This window comes from Pleurodeles waltl, chromosome 7 (genome assembly GCF_031143425.1).
Source record: "Pleurodeles waltl isolate 20211129_DDA chromosome 7, aPleWal1.hap1.20221129, whole genome shotgun sequence".
Taxonomy (NCBI): domain Eukaryota; kingdom Metazoa; phylum Chordata; class Amphibia; order Caudata; family Salamandridae; genus Pleurodeles; species Pleurodeles waltl.
This window is the reverse complement of record NC_090446.1, coordinates 921,660,706-921,677,180: the sequence shown is the minus strand read 5'-3', so window position 1 is coordinate 921,677,180 and position 16,475 is coordinate 921,660,706. Positions and strand designations below refer to the sequence as shown.

At 44.3% G+C, this 16,475-nt stretch overlaps 1 protein-coding gene across 1 annotated transcript in view; it reads left to right on the top strand.

Moving 5' to 3' along the window:
* NMUR2 (neuromedin U receptor 2) overlaps window positions 1-14,751 on the top strand; it is a 332,810-nt gene extending 318,059 nt beyond the window's left edge. The window contains exon 4 of the mRNA XM_069199596.1: window positions 12,841-14,751. Coding sequence (XP_069055697.1) covers window positions 12,841-13,100 — 260 coding nt within the window. The 3' untranslated portion in view covers window positions 13,101-14,751. The remainder of the gene's footprint in view (window positions 1-12,840) is intronic.
* Window positions 14,752-16,475: the final 1,724 nt, after the last annotated feature.

Sequence of the window (16,475 nt, the reverse complement as noted above, 5' to 3'; positions counted from 1 at the left end):
CAGCCCACTCAGGTGTAAGTGACCACTCCTCCCTCCATTCTAACCCAGTTGGCTTATCACAATATGCAGGCTACACCCCAGCTCCCTCTGTGGCACTCTCTAGAGGAGATTCACAAACAGCTCAACTGTCAGTCTAACCCAGACAGGGAATCCACAAACAGGCAGAGTCACAGAATGGTTCAAGCAAGAAAATGCCTACTTTCTAAAAGTGGCATTTTCAAACAGACAATCTAAAAACCAACTTTACCAAAAGATGTGTTTTTAAATTGTTTGTTCAGAGACCCCAGACTACATATCTCTATCTGTTCCCATGGGAAAAAGCACTTAAAAGATACTTAAAGCCAGTCCCCAACTGTTAGAAATTGGGTCTTTAGTTGGCAGTCAGTTTACCCCCTGTCCAAGCAAGGACCCCCACTCTAGTCAGGGTAAGTGACACACAATCCAGATTATCCTGTGCCCACCCTCTGGTATCTTGGCACTGAGCATTCAGGTTTAACTTAGAAGGCAATGTGTAAAGTTTCTGTGCAATAAATCATACAATAACACAATATAGCACCACAAAAATACACCAGTGTTTAGAAAAATATATAATATTTATCTGGATAAATGCAAGTTAAAACGATTAAAGGTGCAATAACTAAATGTTGAGATATCACTGAAAAGTGTCTTAAGTCTTTCAGAAGCAAACAAAGGGGGTTATTCTAACTTTGGAGGAGGTGGTAATCCGTCCCAAAAGTGACGGAAAAGTGACGGATTTACCACCAGCCGTATTACAACTCCATTATATCCTATGGAACTCGTAACACGGCTGGTGGTATATCCGTCACTTTACCGTCACTTTTGGGACGGATTAACACTCCTCCAAAGTTAGAATAACCCCCAAAGTCTCTTTCAAGGACAAAGTACCTGGTCCGCAAAGAGCCGAAGAGGAGTAGATGCGTGGAAACAAAGGGATGTGTGTTGATTTCTCGGGCCGCACACGGTGATCCGTTGTTTAGTTTTCACGCAGGGATGGCTGTGCGTCGATTGCCGGTGCTCTGTCGTGGATCCTCTTCGGGTTGCGGGGTTTTCAGATACCCGGGGACGATGCATGGATTTCCTGCACTGGCAGGACAAAGTCATAGGAGATGCATCGATTCGGTGGGCAATGCGTCTAATTTTCTATGCACAGCAGGCGTTGCGTCGATTCCTCTCTGGAAGTCGCGCTGAGTCGTTCCGGTTCGGCTGTGATCGTTCCAGTGGGCCGTGTGTCAAACTTCCGGTTGCTATGCTGGCACTGCATCGATCTTCTCGTTGCAAAGTCAGGCTGCGTCGTTCCGGATCAGCGTGCAGTGAAATTTTCACAGCGGTGCAGGTTGTGCGTGGTTTCTGGCAGGCTGTGCGTCGAATTTCGCCGCACAAGGAATCTTTGTTGTAGAGATGAAGAGGGTCATTCTGACCCCGGCGGGCGGCGGTTGCCGCCCGCCTGGAGGGAACCGCCATTTGGACGCCCCGCGGTCAAAATACTGCTGGGGCCATTCCAACTTTCCCGCTGGGCCGGCGGGAAAGGGGCCTGCAACACTGAAGCCGGCTCCGAATGGAGCCGGCGGTGTTGCAGGTGTGCGACGGGTGCAGTTGCACCCGTCGCGCTTTTCACTGTCTGCTAGGCAGACAGGGAAAAGCATGCTGGGGCCCTGTTAGGGGGCCCCTGCACTGCCCATGCCATTGGCATGGGCAGGGGCCCCCAGGGGCCCCAGGACACCCGTTCCCGCCATCCTGTTCCTGGCGGTAGAAACCGCCAGAAACAGGGTGACGGGAACGATGCATGGATTTCCTGCACTGGCAGGACAAAGTCACAGGAGATGCATCGATTCGGTGGGCAATGCGTCTAATTTTCTACGCACGGCAGGCGTTGCGTCGATTCCTCTCTGGAAGTCGCGCTGAGTCATTCCGGTTCGGCTGTGATCGTTCCAGTGGGCCGTGTGTCAAACTTCCGGTTGCTATGCTGGCACTGCATCGATCTTCTCGTTGCAAAGTCAGGCTGCGTCGTTCCGGATCAGCATGCGGTGAAATTTTCACCGCGGTGCAGGTTGTGCGTGGTTTCTGGCAGGCTGTGCGTTGAATTTCGCCACACAAGGAATCTTTCTTGTAGAGATGAAGAGGGTCATTCTGACCCCGGCGGGCAGCGGTTGCCGCCCGCGTGGAGGGAACCGCCATTTGGCCGCCCCGCGGTCAAAAGACCGCTGGGGCCATTCCAATTTTCCCGCTGGCCCGGCGGGTGCTACCTAAGGTAGCGCCCGCCGGCCCAGCAGGAAAGGGGCCTGCAACACTGAAGCCGGCTCCGAATGGAGCCGGCGGTGTTGCAGGTGTGCGACGGGTGCAGTTGCACCCGTCGCGCTTTTCACTGTCTGCTAGGCAGACAGTGAAAAGCATGCTGGGGCCCCCAGGGGACCCAGGACACCCGTTCCCACCATCCTGTTCCTGGCGGTAGAAACCGCCAGAAACAGGCTGGCGGGAAGGGGGTCAGAATCCCCAGCGCCGCCATGGAGAATTAGCCCAGCTGGGGGAAATCCGGTGGGAAACCGCCGGACCCGGTTTTCCGACCGCGGCTTTACCGCCGCGGTCGGAATGGGCTTTGAAGCACCGCCAGCCTGTTGGCGGTGCTTCAGTCATCCGCGACCCTGGCGGTCATAGACCGCTAGGGTCAGAATGACCCCCGAAGTCTTTTTGGTCCTGAGACTTCAGGGAACAGGAGGCAAGCTCTATCCAACTGGTAAAGAGCACAGAGTCTAAAAACCATCAAAAATAGTATCCAAAGAGTAGAGGGAGGCAGGCAAAAAGTTAGGGGTGACCACCCTAAGGCTGTCAGGTCTAACATGTGTCCCCCCAGCTGAAAGTGGGAAGAGCTACCCAACCTCCTGGGAGCTCTCATTGTTAAGGGCGGAAGTATCTGGAGAGACCATCAGCGTTGGCGTGGTCAATCCCCGGGAGATGCTCTACCGTAAAGTCCATCCCCTGTAGTGAAATAGACCACCTCAGGTGTTTAGGATTCTCACCCCTCATCTGCATGAGTCATCTGAGGGGCCTGTGGCCTGTCTGAACCTGGAAGTGAGTCCCAAACAGGTATGGTCTCAGCTTCTTCAGTGCCCAGACCACAGCAAATGCTTCTCTCTCAATAGCACTCCACCTCTGTTCCTGTGGTAATAGTCTTCTGCTAATAAAGACTACTGGTTGGTCTGAGCCCTCCTCATGTAGCTGTGCTAGAACTGCCCCTATGCCATGCTCTGAAACGTCCATCTGCACAATAAATTCCTGGGAGTAGTCAGGGGTCTTGAGCACGGGGGCCGTGCACATGATTTCCTTCAGAGAATCAAAGGCTTTCTGATAAGCTTCTGTCCAATTCACCAACCTAGGCTGCTTCTTGGAAGTAAGTTCTGTCAAGGGTGACACAATGGTACCATTGCCCTTGACGAATCTGCGGTAGTATCCAGTGAGGTCTAAAAAGGCTCTCAGTTCAGTCTGTGTTCTAAGTGGTTGCCAGGCCTTGATAGTTTCAATCTTGGCCTGGAGTGGCTGCACCTTGCCACCACCTACTAGATGTCCCAAGTACACCACGGAACCCTGCCCAATCTGGCACTTACTAGCCTTGATGGTTAGGCGTGCCTGTTGCAGAGCCTGAAGCACCTCCTTGAGGTAAAGCAGGTGTTCCTCCCAGTTGGCACTATAGACATCATATCATCCAGGTAGGCTGCGCAGTAGGCATTATTGCCAGCTACGACCCCGTTAATAAACCGCTGGAAGGTAGCAGGGGCATTTTTCAACCCAAAGGGCATCACCTGGAACTGGTAATGGCCATCAGGTATGGAAAATGCAGATCTCTCTTTAGCCCCCTCAGTCAGGGAGATCTGCCAGTACCCTGATGTAAGATTGAACGTGCTCAGGAACTTTGCAGCACCTAGCCTGTCAACGAGCTCATCAGCTCGGGGGATAGTGTGAGCATTAGTCCATGTGACCCTGGTAGTCCACACAGAACCGGAGTTCTGTGTGGACTACCATAGTATTAGGAGTGCATCTTGTTGGGCATGTTGCGTATGCCACACCCCAATGCTTCACCTTTACATATTTTTTGTATTGATGCTTTTCAAGGTACTGACTAGGTATGAGCCAAATTAATTCCTCAGGATCTAAGTGATGCTGAGGAGTATGTCCTCAAGGTTCAGTCAAAAAGCCACGTCTTGAGGTCCTTCCGGAATTGAGGTAGCAAGGGTTGTCCTGCTAGAGCTACTTTTGCTCTGTAACAGCTGCTTAGGGGAGTGGATGGGTCACCTGCTTAGAGTGGTCACTATGCCTTGATAAGGCCAGGTTGAAGTCCCCCCCAGATCAGGGGTAAGGTAGCGTAGTTATGTTTATTCATCAGGTCCTCCAAGAACTCCAGGACTTTAGGTACTTAGCTCACGAATATTAAGAATGACCAATGGCATGTTGTGAATATGCCCCACAGCCAGTATCCAGTGGCCTTGAGTGTCTGCTTGCCATTCTAGCAATGTGAATGGTACTGTGTCACAGATGACGATCGCCACACCACAGGAGTCGGAGTATGACGCAAAGTATCTACGGGGCCACCATGTGGGTGAAAACATCCTATGTGTGCCCGGTGTAAGATGTGTTTCTTGGAGAACTATGATATGTGCCCCACTCCTCAAGAAATAGGCATGCACTTATCAAGACTTCCTTGGGTTGTTAAGCTGCTGCACATTCCAACTAACTAATTTAACTGGTGTTGTAGCCTGATTATGTACCATATGGGTTGTAGCGAATTGAACATTCAACAAATAACATGGCATCAGGGCCCCATGTCCCCTCCCACCCACCTTCTACACCAACATGAGTCGACCAAAGAACCCACCTAATAAAGAAACAGAAGAAAGACTTTGTGACAGTGTTCATAACTGCTGCCGTGGTTAAACACTTAGGAGAAGCCAGAGAGCACGCAGCCTATCCAAGTACCTTAAAGATGACCATAATTGAACTAGCAGCTGTCATCAACCTCAAATATCCAACAACAGTGTTACTTGCCAGACTATGCACTAGGAGAACGAATCCCATCTCGTTTGTCCCTCTCGCTACCACTCCGAAATGGATAACCATAATCATTGAATTGGGTCCAACATAAAGAAATAGCTGCGGCATCAGCGTAACATCATGGAAGGAGTATTCAGCACTCATTCATTGGCCGTCCTCCTACAGCGATACCCAATGGAGTGCAGTTATGCCAATCATTTGAGAGCTTATCACTGGATGGCACAGTGGTGCAGAGGGATGGGGATCGCACCCCTAAGGCAATTGTGTTGCAGCCCCAGTGGCCCTTCATAGGTGCATCAGGTGGACAGTGGCTTTCCAGGAAGTCTATGACTGCCTCAGACTGCAGAAAGACCTCAGTTCAGCAAAGTACAACATGGAATATTTGATTGCCTTTTAGCACAGCTATTCTTAGCTTTGGAGAAAGAACCATGGTGAAACTATGGCTTGGAAATCCAGCTAAAAGGACGCATGCAAATTGCCATGCTGTAAGTCTGGTTAAGATCTGCTGTGATGGAAAACGGTGCCTCTGTAAAAAATAGTTCAGTAAATGGGCTATAATTGGTTGAGTTGCCTGTCCCAACTTGGGCCTAGGACCCTGGGTTCTATGGCCACACCCAACTATGAAAACAGTCGACAATGTCTCTTTTCACAAAAGCTTCCATGGTGGATGCCTGGTCCAACTCCACCACACCTATAATTCAAACATTATTTTGCCATGAGTGGTCTTCCAAACCGCTATTCTTGCAACTGATCACAGCAAGCTCCTTAGAGAGGGTGGCCAGTTTCCAAGTGTGTTCCCGGGTGGAATCCTCCAAATCTGAAGTACTGGTTTCTGCCTCCGTAAGTCTGGTGTTGTGTGTATTCAGATGGATCTTGAAATGATCCATCCATACCATAAGATGGTCAATCTTGGCAACTATGGCTCAAAGACCCTCTTAAATTTCCCTGAGCAGCTCCCCCACCTCAAAGTTAGCAGGCCACATGGGTGCCTGCTACAAATCCTCCCTTAAGTGGCACCCTGTTTTTTTATCACAGTAAAGCCTAGACTGCCACTGGTCTGCTTTTGCCATGACCACTCTGCAGATTGGCAGGAAGTGCAGCACTAAACCTGTCCCCACCCCTGGGACTGTAGTCTACCTGTTCTGCTCTGAAGTCAGTCAAGCAGCCAAGAGTATAAATAGAACTGGGAGGGCCACATGCACTAATCACAATGGTCACCCAGTACTCTCGACGGACCAGGCTCAACAACAGTACAGAGACCCAGAACACTCCATGTTATGGACACAGGATGGCAGCCATGTGCAGCTGCAACCAAAGGATGCACCCTCAGGCACACAGATCTTGCAGGGCAGCCACTTCCTGTCTGCAGCGTTGCTCCTGCCACCACAGGCTCTCAAGGCCCAGAGCGCTATGCTTATTGCACAGAGCTTGCTGCATGCTCAACCACACCTCAGGCCCCATGGGGCTGCATCTAAATCTCCACCATACTCTCTACCAATGGGGGGAGAGGGAAAAAGAGAGACAGTCCCCCATAGGAGACGCTGCAGGCTACACACCAGGCTGGGCCCAAACCAAGTGCCACGCCCTACCCAAGATAGAACTTCAGTGCAGATATAGCCATGCGCTCAACTGCTCTTCAGGCCACGATGGGCTGCACCCTAACCCCCAACTATGGGGAATAGAAATAAAGTGACAAACCCCCCAAAGCAACCAATTGCTGGCTGCACCTGAGGTCAGGCCCCAGTTTGTGCGCTGCAGTCCACCTTAGAGGCCTGCCCTGTCTCCACACTCAGCCGAGGCACTACTGCTCTTTCAGAGTGGTCAGCCGCGCCGCAGTCAGCCGAGCAGAGCCCCAGCAGGCTCCAATGGACACCAGCACTGCAGCTGGCACCAGCTCCCTTCAAGGTCCCTCATCAGTTGGGTCTGCAACTTCGATCAGCTCCTGCCATGCCTTGTGCAAGTTAGTCATGGTCCGTAATGGCTCTGATCTGTCCTCCAGTCAGCCAGTCAGCACCTCCACTGACATAGCACTGCCGCTGTTGGCACAATCCACCACGATCAATGAGAGGAAGTGGATGATAGAGGTTGATGTATACAGATTTGTGGAGTGGGTCGGAAGGGCTCACCAGTTAGGTGGCCATCTTCTGCGCTGCTCTCTAATGCCCCGCCAAAAACCCCAATATTTCTAAAGCCATCCCGCTAAACAGGGGAAGACTCATGCTTATTTTCCCTTCTGGACTCCTCCCATTCCTAACTGCCCATCCATTTTTCATGTATCTTTCCAATTGTTTCCTGCTCTGATGACAACTGTGAACTCCCTTTTCACAGTACATTAGCCACAAATATTGTAAGCCAGGTGAGAAATCAGACTATTTTAATTTTTCAGCCTATTATCAAGTTCGGCGCTAGTCTGTTCTCCACCCCAGTTTCATGTGGAGAATCTTCTCCTTTACCTCTGGCACCTGGAAGCCTCATGGAAGTCCAGTCCAGCACTTCTCTGCTTCTTTTCTTGAAGCCAGTGACCGGACAATGCACCTTCTGTTAAAAATAAAGCACTACACATTCGGAAGCCTGACGTCCAACTAGCATGTAATGCTAAATAGCAGGCAGCAAAGCAAAAGATCAAAAGACAATCGTAATTTCTACTGACTAGGGCTCTCGCTAGAAAAGAGACAGTTGGATCAAAAAGCTAAAAAACAAGTAAAATAGACCTAGTAGTTTCACACAGCAGAAGTCAATATTACATGACAATTGATGGAAACTTGTTTTTCTCAGCAAAATCGTATCTACAGTGCAGGTTTCAGGATTATCTCCTCAAGCAAGGACAGGGCAGCCCTGGAAGGAAGATATCGTTCATAGGCACAATACTGGCTCTATTAGTCACACAAAATTCTACAACCCTTGCCTGGTTTGAAAATTAGTTTAAACTATTGGGAAATGGTTATTTCCGAAAATTAGGGATTATTGCTTCTGGGCTTCCAAAGGTGATTAACATATTGCTATTAGAAGCTTCAAGCAAATACAATGCAACATTTATGCTTGATTAATAGTTGATACATCTCTGATTACAAATACTGTTGACGATTTATTGTGCCAACATGCATATTATGTACGAGCACAGTGCTGGCTGTCACAGACCGTAAGCCAATGGCTGAAGTGGACTGACCCTGTGGCAAATATTTTGGTGGGCAGATGAAAAATGTGAATGACACTGCAGACCACCCATGGATAAAGTGGGATGACTGAAAGCCTCCCTAAGTATGTGGTGTACATATATTTTGTATTAAAAACAAAAGGTACTGGCTAATGCCATAGCTGAAAATTAAGCTCTCAATGAGACAACAATTTGCTCACCGAGATAACGAGTAATGCAATGCTAATTCCTCTAATGATTTACTCACTTTTATAAATTTTTAACTCGTAAACAGCAATGGAAATGTGACAAAAATCGAAGATCTAGACAGCGGCAGTTTCAGCATGTGCCGGCATTTCTCGTGAGCAGCGCAGAGATGAACTTTGATGACGCAGAAAAAGAGGGTCCAACATATATTCATATATCATGTAACCAAAATCGTATAATGTAGTGTGATTTTAGTAAAGAAAATTATGTACGAGGGAAATTGTGCCCTCGGGGTAGTTCGCCAATATTATAAACGAGCTTTATTAATCATGAAGAATTGAAAATTGTAGTAATCCGTCATAATTGCAAATGTGTGCCATGATTTCTTATTGAAACTGTTTGTGCTTAGCTTAAATTTAGTAGAGGCTTTGGCCTAGTTGCCTGGTCTCAAATTCTAACTGCGTGGTTTTTCCTTGAACTAATAAAATGAATATTTTACTTAAAAGTTGTATTTTTCCAGTAGGGATGACTAACATACTTATCTCCAAGGTTTTGTGCTAGGCAAGTTTCATCCCCTTTGAAGCAAGGTCAGTCTCTGCAGGTGCGGACAATGAGGGTACAGATACCAAAATAATTGGCAAACCATGTTGCAACTTGTGTTCCAAGGCTCCAAGGACAATGTATGCATAAATGACTACTAGGAGAAAGACACTTTCCATTGATCAAATTGAAGCCATCCTATGAACCCTCCAATGGAAGACCCTGCAGAATTTGGAATGTTTCTTACTTAAACCCACTGGACAAAGAGAAGTCAGCCATTTTCCTTGATGCCATCTTTGAAGCCAAATGCCAGACGCCATCTTAGACGTCATCTTGATGCCCTTTTCTCTATCACAGAGAAAGAGACTTTGAGAATTCTCACCCTAGAGACTTTAACTTTAAATTGCCCCGTCTTGCCCATGCAGTAACTTTGCCCCATTCTCCTTGCTGCTGCAAGGAAACTTACCCTTAACTTTGCCCCTTTGAAATCTGCCCCATGCTGATCGAACCGGTACCTGAAGGACGAAGACTTTCTTGAATGCTGATTGTAATTGGTAATTATGAAAGGATAATTGTATTATGCATTGTGTTTTTCCTTTTAGGTACCAACTGCTATCTTTAGGGCCCAAACTAGAAGTTTTCCAAATCTGTGTTGACTAAATTTGTTTTGCATGAAGCCCCACATGCCAATGCTAATTAGAGGTTAGTCGAGGTATGCACTTGACGCACCATGTTGAATTGAAATCTTGTCATGCTGACCGATGTATGCAATTAGTCAAATTCAATTACTCATATTAGTGATTTGTATTGCTATAACTGAATTTATTATTATTCAGATTTTGCGTAGATTGCGTTTCTTCCGCTGCTATGGACAGCTAGTAATGTTCGTATACATATATCATTTGGTTTTGAGACTTATATACATTGTGCTAGCTTTGTTAATATAGGGAAATAAATTCACTAACTTTTAATAAACTGGTGTGGTTATTCATGACTGAAAGGTCATGGCGCATCGAAATACCAACTGTTATTGATTCTTAATGTGTTATTCTGACCTAGAAATAGGGTATTGAATATCGATTACAATAGTTTTTGATTATTGGTTTAAGTGACCCGACTATTCAAGGATGAGGAGAGCACAACTCGGCTAAAAAGTTCACCGACCTCCAGCGTGTCCAGGTACAGGTAATTTATAAGGGCTGGACGCGTTATCACCTTCAAAAGCTATTTATAATATACATTTCTCATATGCTGAGGTAGTCATTTGTGCATCCTGGCTTGCAATTACCAATGCAAAAAGGAGGCTGAACACTACAAAAGCTACAGTGCAGTGCAGGCCCACGTATAACATAACCATACAAAATGGCTAGTATAAAACAATGCAGTCGACAACATGGCAGTTACTGTCAATGAGTTAAAAGTTTGGCTGAAGACTCCATAAAATATGATGGTCACCTGCTAAACTTCTAACATTTAAAAAACAAAATTCTAAGCTGGGTTTTATTTTTGAATAAAATTAAAAACTAATGATGACCAAACCATGGAATAAACCTGTCACGGTATAAGGGTCAGTAAAATATTTTTGCAGTCCCTTACAGCCACGTTTTTCAAAGGGGTGAGGAAGAGTATAAACTGGCCATTCAACCTGCCACTCTAAGTCAGCCAGGCAATTGAGTGGCCAAATATCATATGGCCCTTACTCTGTTGGGCTGTCAAAAGAGTATGCCAGTGTTAGCGCGTCTGACCTTAGTAAGTAAACTTACAAGGGGACGTGAATAGGTTGATGAACATTTTGACTCACAATTAAGACATTCCCACCATAACTCCAGAACATACAGATCAAATATCAGTAATCATTCAATCCCATAGTCAATGATAATCAATGACATTAATAATCAATGGAGTCAGTAATTGTCACACACCATGACCCTTCAGTCATGAATAACCATACCTTTAGTAAAAGTTAGAATATTTATTTCCCTATATTAACAATGCTAATGTCACTTAAAGTAATCTCAAAATCAAATGATAAACATACAGGAACAACACTGGCTGTCCAAACTGATGGAAGAAACGCAATATAATCAAAGCTTGAACTATTACACATTCTAAAGCTATAGTACAAATTAATAACTGTAGCAATTGAACAAATGATATCACATACATTTAGATTCAGCAAAGGAAAACATCAATTGTTATTCCTTATTAGCAGAGTGAGAATCCTTAACTAACACCAGATTAGCATCGGCGTGTTGGGCTTCATGCAAAAGAATTTCGTAAACACAAATTTGGAAAATATCTAACTATGGCTCTATCAAAACAGTGCAGCTGTTACCTAGAAAGAAAAAGTAAATAGGCATAACAAACACAGGGGTACAATAATGCCTCTCCTCAATTGGATCGGCAAGCTAAGATAGTCTTCGTCAGCAGGACATCTGTTCGGTCAGCAAGGCATCAGGATTCAGCATCAAAGTTCAGATAAGGCAAAGTCTTTGAGCAAGTCGAAAGAATAGAGGTAAACCCTCAAGAAGTATAGAGAGAATGGCTTGGCAAATAGCAAAATGTGCAATGCTCGAATGCTGGCTTCTTCTCAGTGCAGTTCTGTTAAGTTAAATTCCCTAAAACTATTTCCCAAGTCTCTATTGGTCAAGTGTTCACATTTTCACACTTTGTCCAATCTAAAACTTTAAACCAATGAATTGTACCACTACATGTCGCTGATTGGTTTCCTCTGCAATGTTCTCATCATCCGGCTCATCTAGTAACAATATTGTTGCAGCTTACACTCCAGACAGTGTCTTCCTTGTTCTTCTACTGAGAAAGTCACTCTCACACAGTTTACACTCAAAATGTTACATTTAGCAAGAACAGCATCCTCTAGCAGTCGGTTCTCATGAGAAAGACTTTTAGCTATGTGCACATTTACACAGTATGATGGAAAATCACCGTTTAACTCTCTAGGACAGCCATTTTATTAAACATTAAGAAATACAGCTCGACATGAGGCTGGGCAACTAGGCCAAGACTTCCGCTAAGTTAAGGCCTACAATTAATAAAGCTAATACATGATCCATAACTCTTATATAACATATTACTACATTAATCTTACATATACTCAACATTTCATATTAATAAACTATTAATAAGTACACTTTGTGAACATTGGCAGCCACTCATGATCACATTTTCAAATGCGTGCATTGGTTTTCTACGTTATTGGTTTTTCTACTCAAATCCATTACTCATAATACATTAACACTCATTAATATTTTTTTTTAAACCACCTGCTGTAGCATTAATGAGGAAGACAGAGTAATCACTGTCTCTGACATACTTAGGGCCTGATTCATGAAAAGGTAGCACCGCCTTCGCGTGATTTTTTGATGCAAAAGCGGTGCAAGCTTACAAAATATAAATATATTTTGTAAGCCTGGGCCGCTTTTGCATCAAAAAATGACACAAAGGAGACACTAACTTTCCATAAATCAAGCCCTTAAGGTCTACCTGACTGGAAATCAGGCTGGAAAACCTTCCTGTTGGTAGAGAGAGGACTTTGTCACCGTTATGATGGAGTCCCCTCTCTGTCACACACTAAATCAGCCCTAAAACACTATGGACCCCATGATTTGATCGATCAGTCAAATACATACTTACCCTACTTCCTATATAAGAAATAGGCCACCTCTTTTATCACAGTTTTACAGTCTACCGATGTCAATTTCCATTCTTAATGCTTGGATCAACCTTGTGGAGATAGCACCTGCAAGCAGGGGCTGGTAATTACAGAAAATACAAAAGCAATACATTTTGACTGTCAAACGTGACTCTTACATCTATTTATAGGGTTGCGATTGTTAATTCTGAATGCATTACCATTTACCATTATCTCTGTCTTCCAGGTGTATTTTTCTACTTGAGCTCAGCCGTGAACCCACTAATCTACAACCTTCTCTCTAGACGGTTCCGATCAGCCTTTTCGACCTTCCTCCCTGCCAGCTGCCGACGTTGTCCCCACAAGCATCCCAAACGCGGTCTCCCTCCCCAAAGGGGCATCTCCATGCTTGGGGACCGCCCATTGGTGGACTGGACAGAAGAAGCCAGCCCACCATATACTCACCGGGCCTCGGTTTGCAGCTCCCATCTTTCTACTGTCCTATGACAACAGATATTATTGGGGGATCCTCGCACAGTGCAGCAAGCAACGCAAACCAACTTCCTGGAAAATTGACTAATGTGTCTGTACTGCAAGGTGCCATGTGAATCCACTACCTGTGTCATCTCATCACCAGCACTTTATGCTCTCGAAGAACCAATATAGCCTCAGTTAAACATTTTCATTTGTTCTTCCCTGTCGTTCCTTTCTTTATTTATAATCAATTTTATATATTGATTCTCTAAATATTAAAATGTTGTTATTGCTATTATTGTTAATTAGCACGAGTAAAGCACACAATGTTCCATATGATATTCAGAGTATTTTATTTCCTGAGCATGATATCCATCTTCTTCGGGCTCCACGCAGTAATGTCAGAGTCCGTCATCACATTTTTCTTCTGATGCCATCCTAACGATAGTTTCCTGCAGTGATGTCACAGACTGTTATAAGGGTGCTTGCCTGACCTCGTAGACGGATGGCAGTTTGCAAAGCCTGGCATAAGTTCAGTAGAGCAAAACAGCAGTTTCGTGTCGGATTCCTAAAACGATGCAACCGCCTGGCTTCAGCATACTGGAGTGACGTCACATTCTAATGTAAAGTTCTTGAAGACATCTCGGAGTCTGATCTGTCTCCACTCAGCAGGCGGTGATATAATTTCAGGTCTAACATCAAGGCCAATTGAAGTTAGAGTTCTCCTAGGAAAAGAGTATTTTTTTAATAATAAAAACAATAATTTATTCTTCCTAGAAGCTATGGTGATTCCAAAAAAGGGTGTAGATGAACGATCCAGGGACCAGGGACGTATTTTTCTGTAAATCTGATGTTTTCCGATAAGATTCTTATACATGTTCCAACTTTAATTGTATAAAATATCTATGGCTGTGTTATCACCAACTGCCACAGTGAGTGAACTTATTACCTATACACGCCTCTCCACGGACGAACAATAGAGATGTTCCTGGAAACGAATCTGGACTTTACAAATCTTAAACGCCAAAAGAACCAAAAACACTTGAAAACTTGAACTAATGTGAGAAGAATCAAGCGCATAATTTTACCAGGCCATGCTCTATCAGGTAGTATCTTTGAGGGACGATTCTGTGTGGACAGTGGAATTCCAGAAACCGTGAGTTATCAACTTTAGCACACGTACAAAGATGACTAACGGCGCTGTAAAGTGAAGACACCTTGTCCAGTTCAAAATTTCCTCTCCCTTGCTGTGGAGCTTTCAGAGAATGACTGATTGTAATAGGAAAAGCACCTCCTTCTATGCTCAAATTTCCTCTGATCATCCACTGTTCTTCTGTTTTTCATACTCAGCAATTTTGCTTTTTATCTCCTGATATATTTTGCGTTGTATTGCTGTTAAACCTCCACCATCTGTAGATGCTGTGTACTTTGGTCTGTTTTAAAGTAGTTGAATGTGAACATTACTCAACATTAGATCACATGTAGATATCATCTGTATGGATATGTGAAAGCAGATTGAACGCCAGGGTGTAAATATGTTTAATAGAAAGTTGGTCTTGCACTTAGCCTGAGCTTCGAAACATTGGAGTTGGATCGCCGTTTCACAGCTGTTATTCGATGTTTTCAAACTAATCTCTGCACAAAGGGAACATGTAATAATTAAATAAACGAATTATCTCAGCCTAAATCGAATCAAGGTGAAGGATCCTGTCCAAGATGAGATTGTCACAAGCTCCCCTTGAGGCATAGTGTGTGCGCAACAATTTTCTTTTGCTTAGGACTCTATTGGATCCACTATTTCGTTTCTTCCACTAGTACAGTTTTTGATTTTTCCACTTCCTATTATGGTGTCCCCTTGCACTTCCAAAAACTGGAATCCTGTGCACTCAGAAGTCATAAAGGATTTCAAGTTGCCCAGTTTTCACTCTCAGGTATGCTACGACAATCACAAGGGTGATACTAATGCTTCTTAAAATGTTAGTCATCATTATTACAGGCAAGAGCTCGCTATGCTCTCCACTCTGCAGTCTCTTGTAAAATGATGCCTGAACAGCAAATCTCGACTTGTAGAGAAATCTGTTTTTACAGCAGTATGTTCAGAGTAGGTCCTGAAAGAACGGATCAGTGACAGGTTTTCAGAATAACACAAACTATGCAAATCACGTTCATTAAATTCACGATATGCATATTTACTTTAATATAAATACAGTATGAATTCACCTCTTCTAGACCTGCAAGCCTACCCATGCTATACAGCATGCAGAGAGAATGGTAAATGCAGTATGCAGTGAAATGTTGCCCATTGCCTAACAAACTATTGAACAAATTCCATTATCCTTAAGGTCTAAACCCATTGTTCCATTGGAGTCATCAAGGGATGATGCCTTAGATGGAGCTTGAATTTTTCTTTTGCCCTAGCAAAACAATTGTTTGCATGTTTACTTTAATATCAGATGTGCTCATTTCAGTCTAACCTGATAACTAGTAAGAACAATGATTGGCCACTTTTGATAGCTTTTTAGTGCCCGTGGCAATAGTCCTATTTGTTCCATGAAAAACAATACTGAAACAGCAGTGCATAATTTGAGCCGATGATTTCCGGTGCCCTGCACCTGCACTTATTTGTCAACTCGGCCTCTCAGGATAGTCTGTCACATGGTGGCACTGTTTGTACAATTTAGAGACAAACACAACAACATTTGTTTGTAAATTCAAAATACCGAACAATTACTAATACCCGCCTCCCAAGAAATTCTTATAGCTGTGGAGGTCTGGAATAGTATGATTTGTCACACCTGGAGAAGTGTGATGCACAGTAGTTCTGTTGGTACTGTCTTCTGGCAGCACTGGCAGGGGAAAAGGGAATTGCAAGCAGCACTGGCCTCCTGACAAGGACCCTGGCACTTTTTTTTTCTTCCCACAAATTAAACACTATAAAATACACTTATTGCATTTATGTTTTCTGAGATTAAGTTGTAAACATATTTAATATAAGTTCTGCAATTACAATAAATCACAGATCTAATCAATAATATTGCACCTTAAGAAGAAATCCAACAGAATGGCAATAAATATCTGAACAAGAGATACAAGATGTAACCATAGGCCAACAAAACACCATACAGAACAACAGCAAGTCAAGATCAACCACATCTAACTAAATGTAACAATTGGCAGCACAATTGTATTTTCTAACTTGCATCAATAATGTCTAACTGTTGTGAAGCAAATAACTGTTGTGATCAACAAATCTAATATTTGGCAAAAAAATTATTGTCAAGTTCAAAACCTTCCTAATATGATCACACGTGCCCATTAATGTCAAAGCAGAATTGGTAAGATCCAACAAAAACACATTTTAGTGTTCACCCCTGCAACTTCTAAACACAACATTCAAATGAGTCAAGC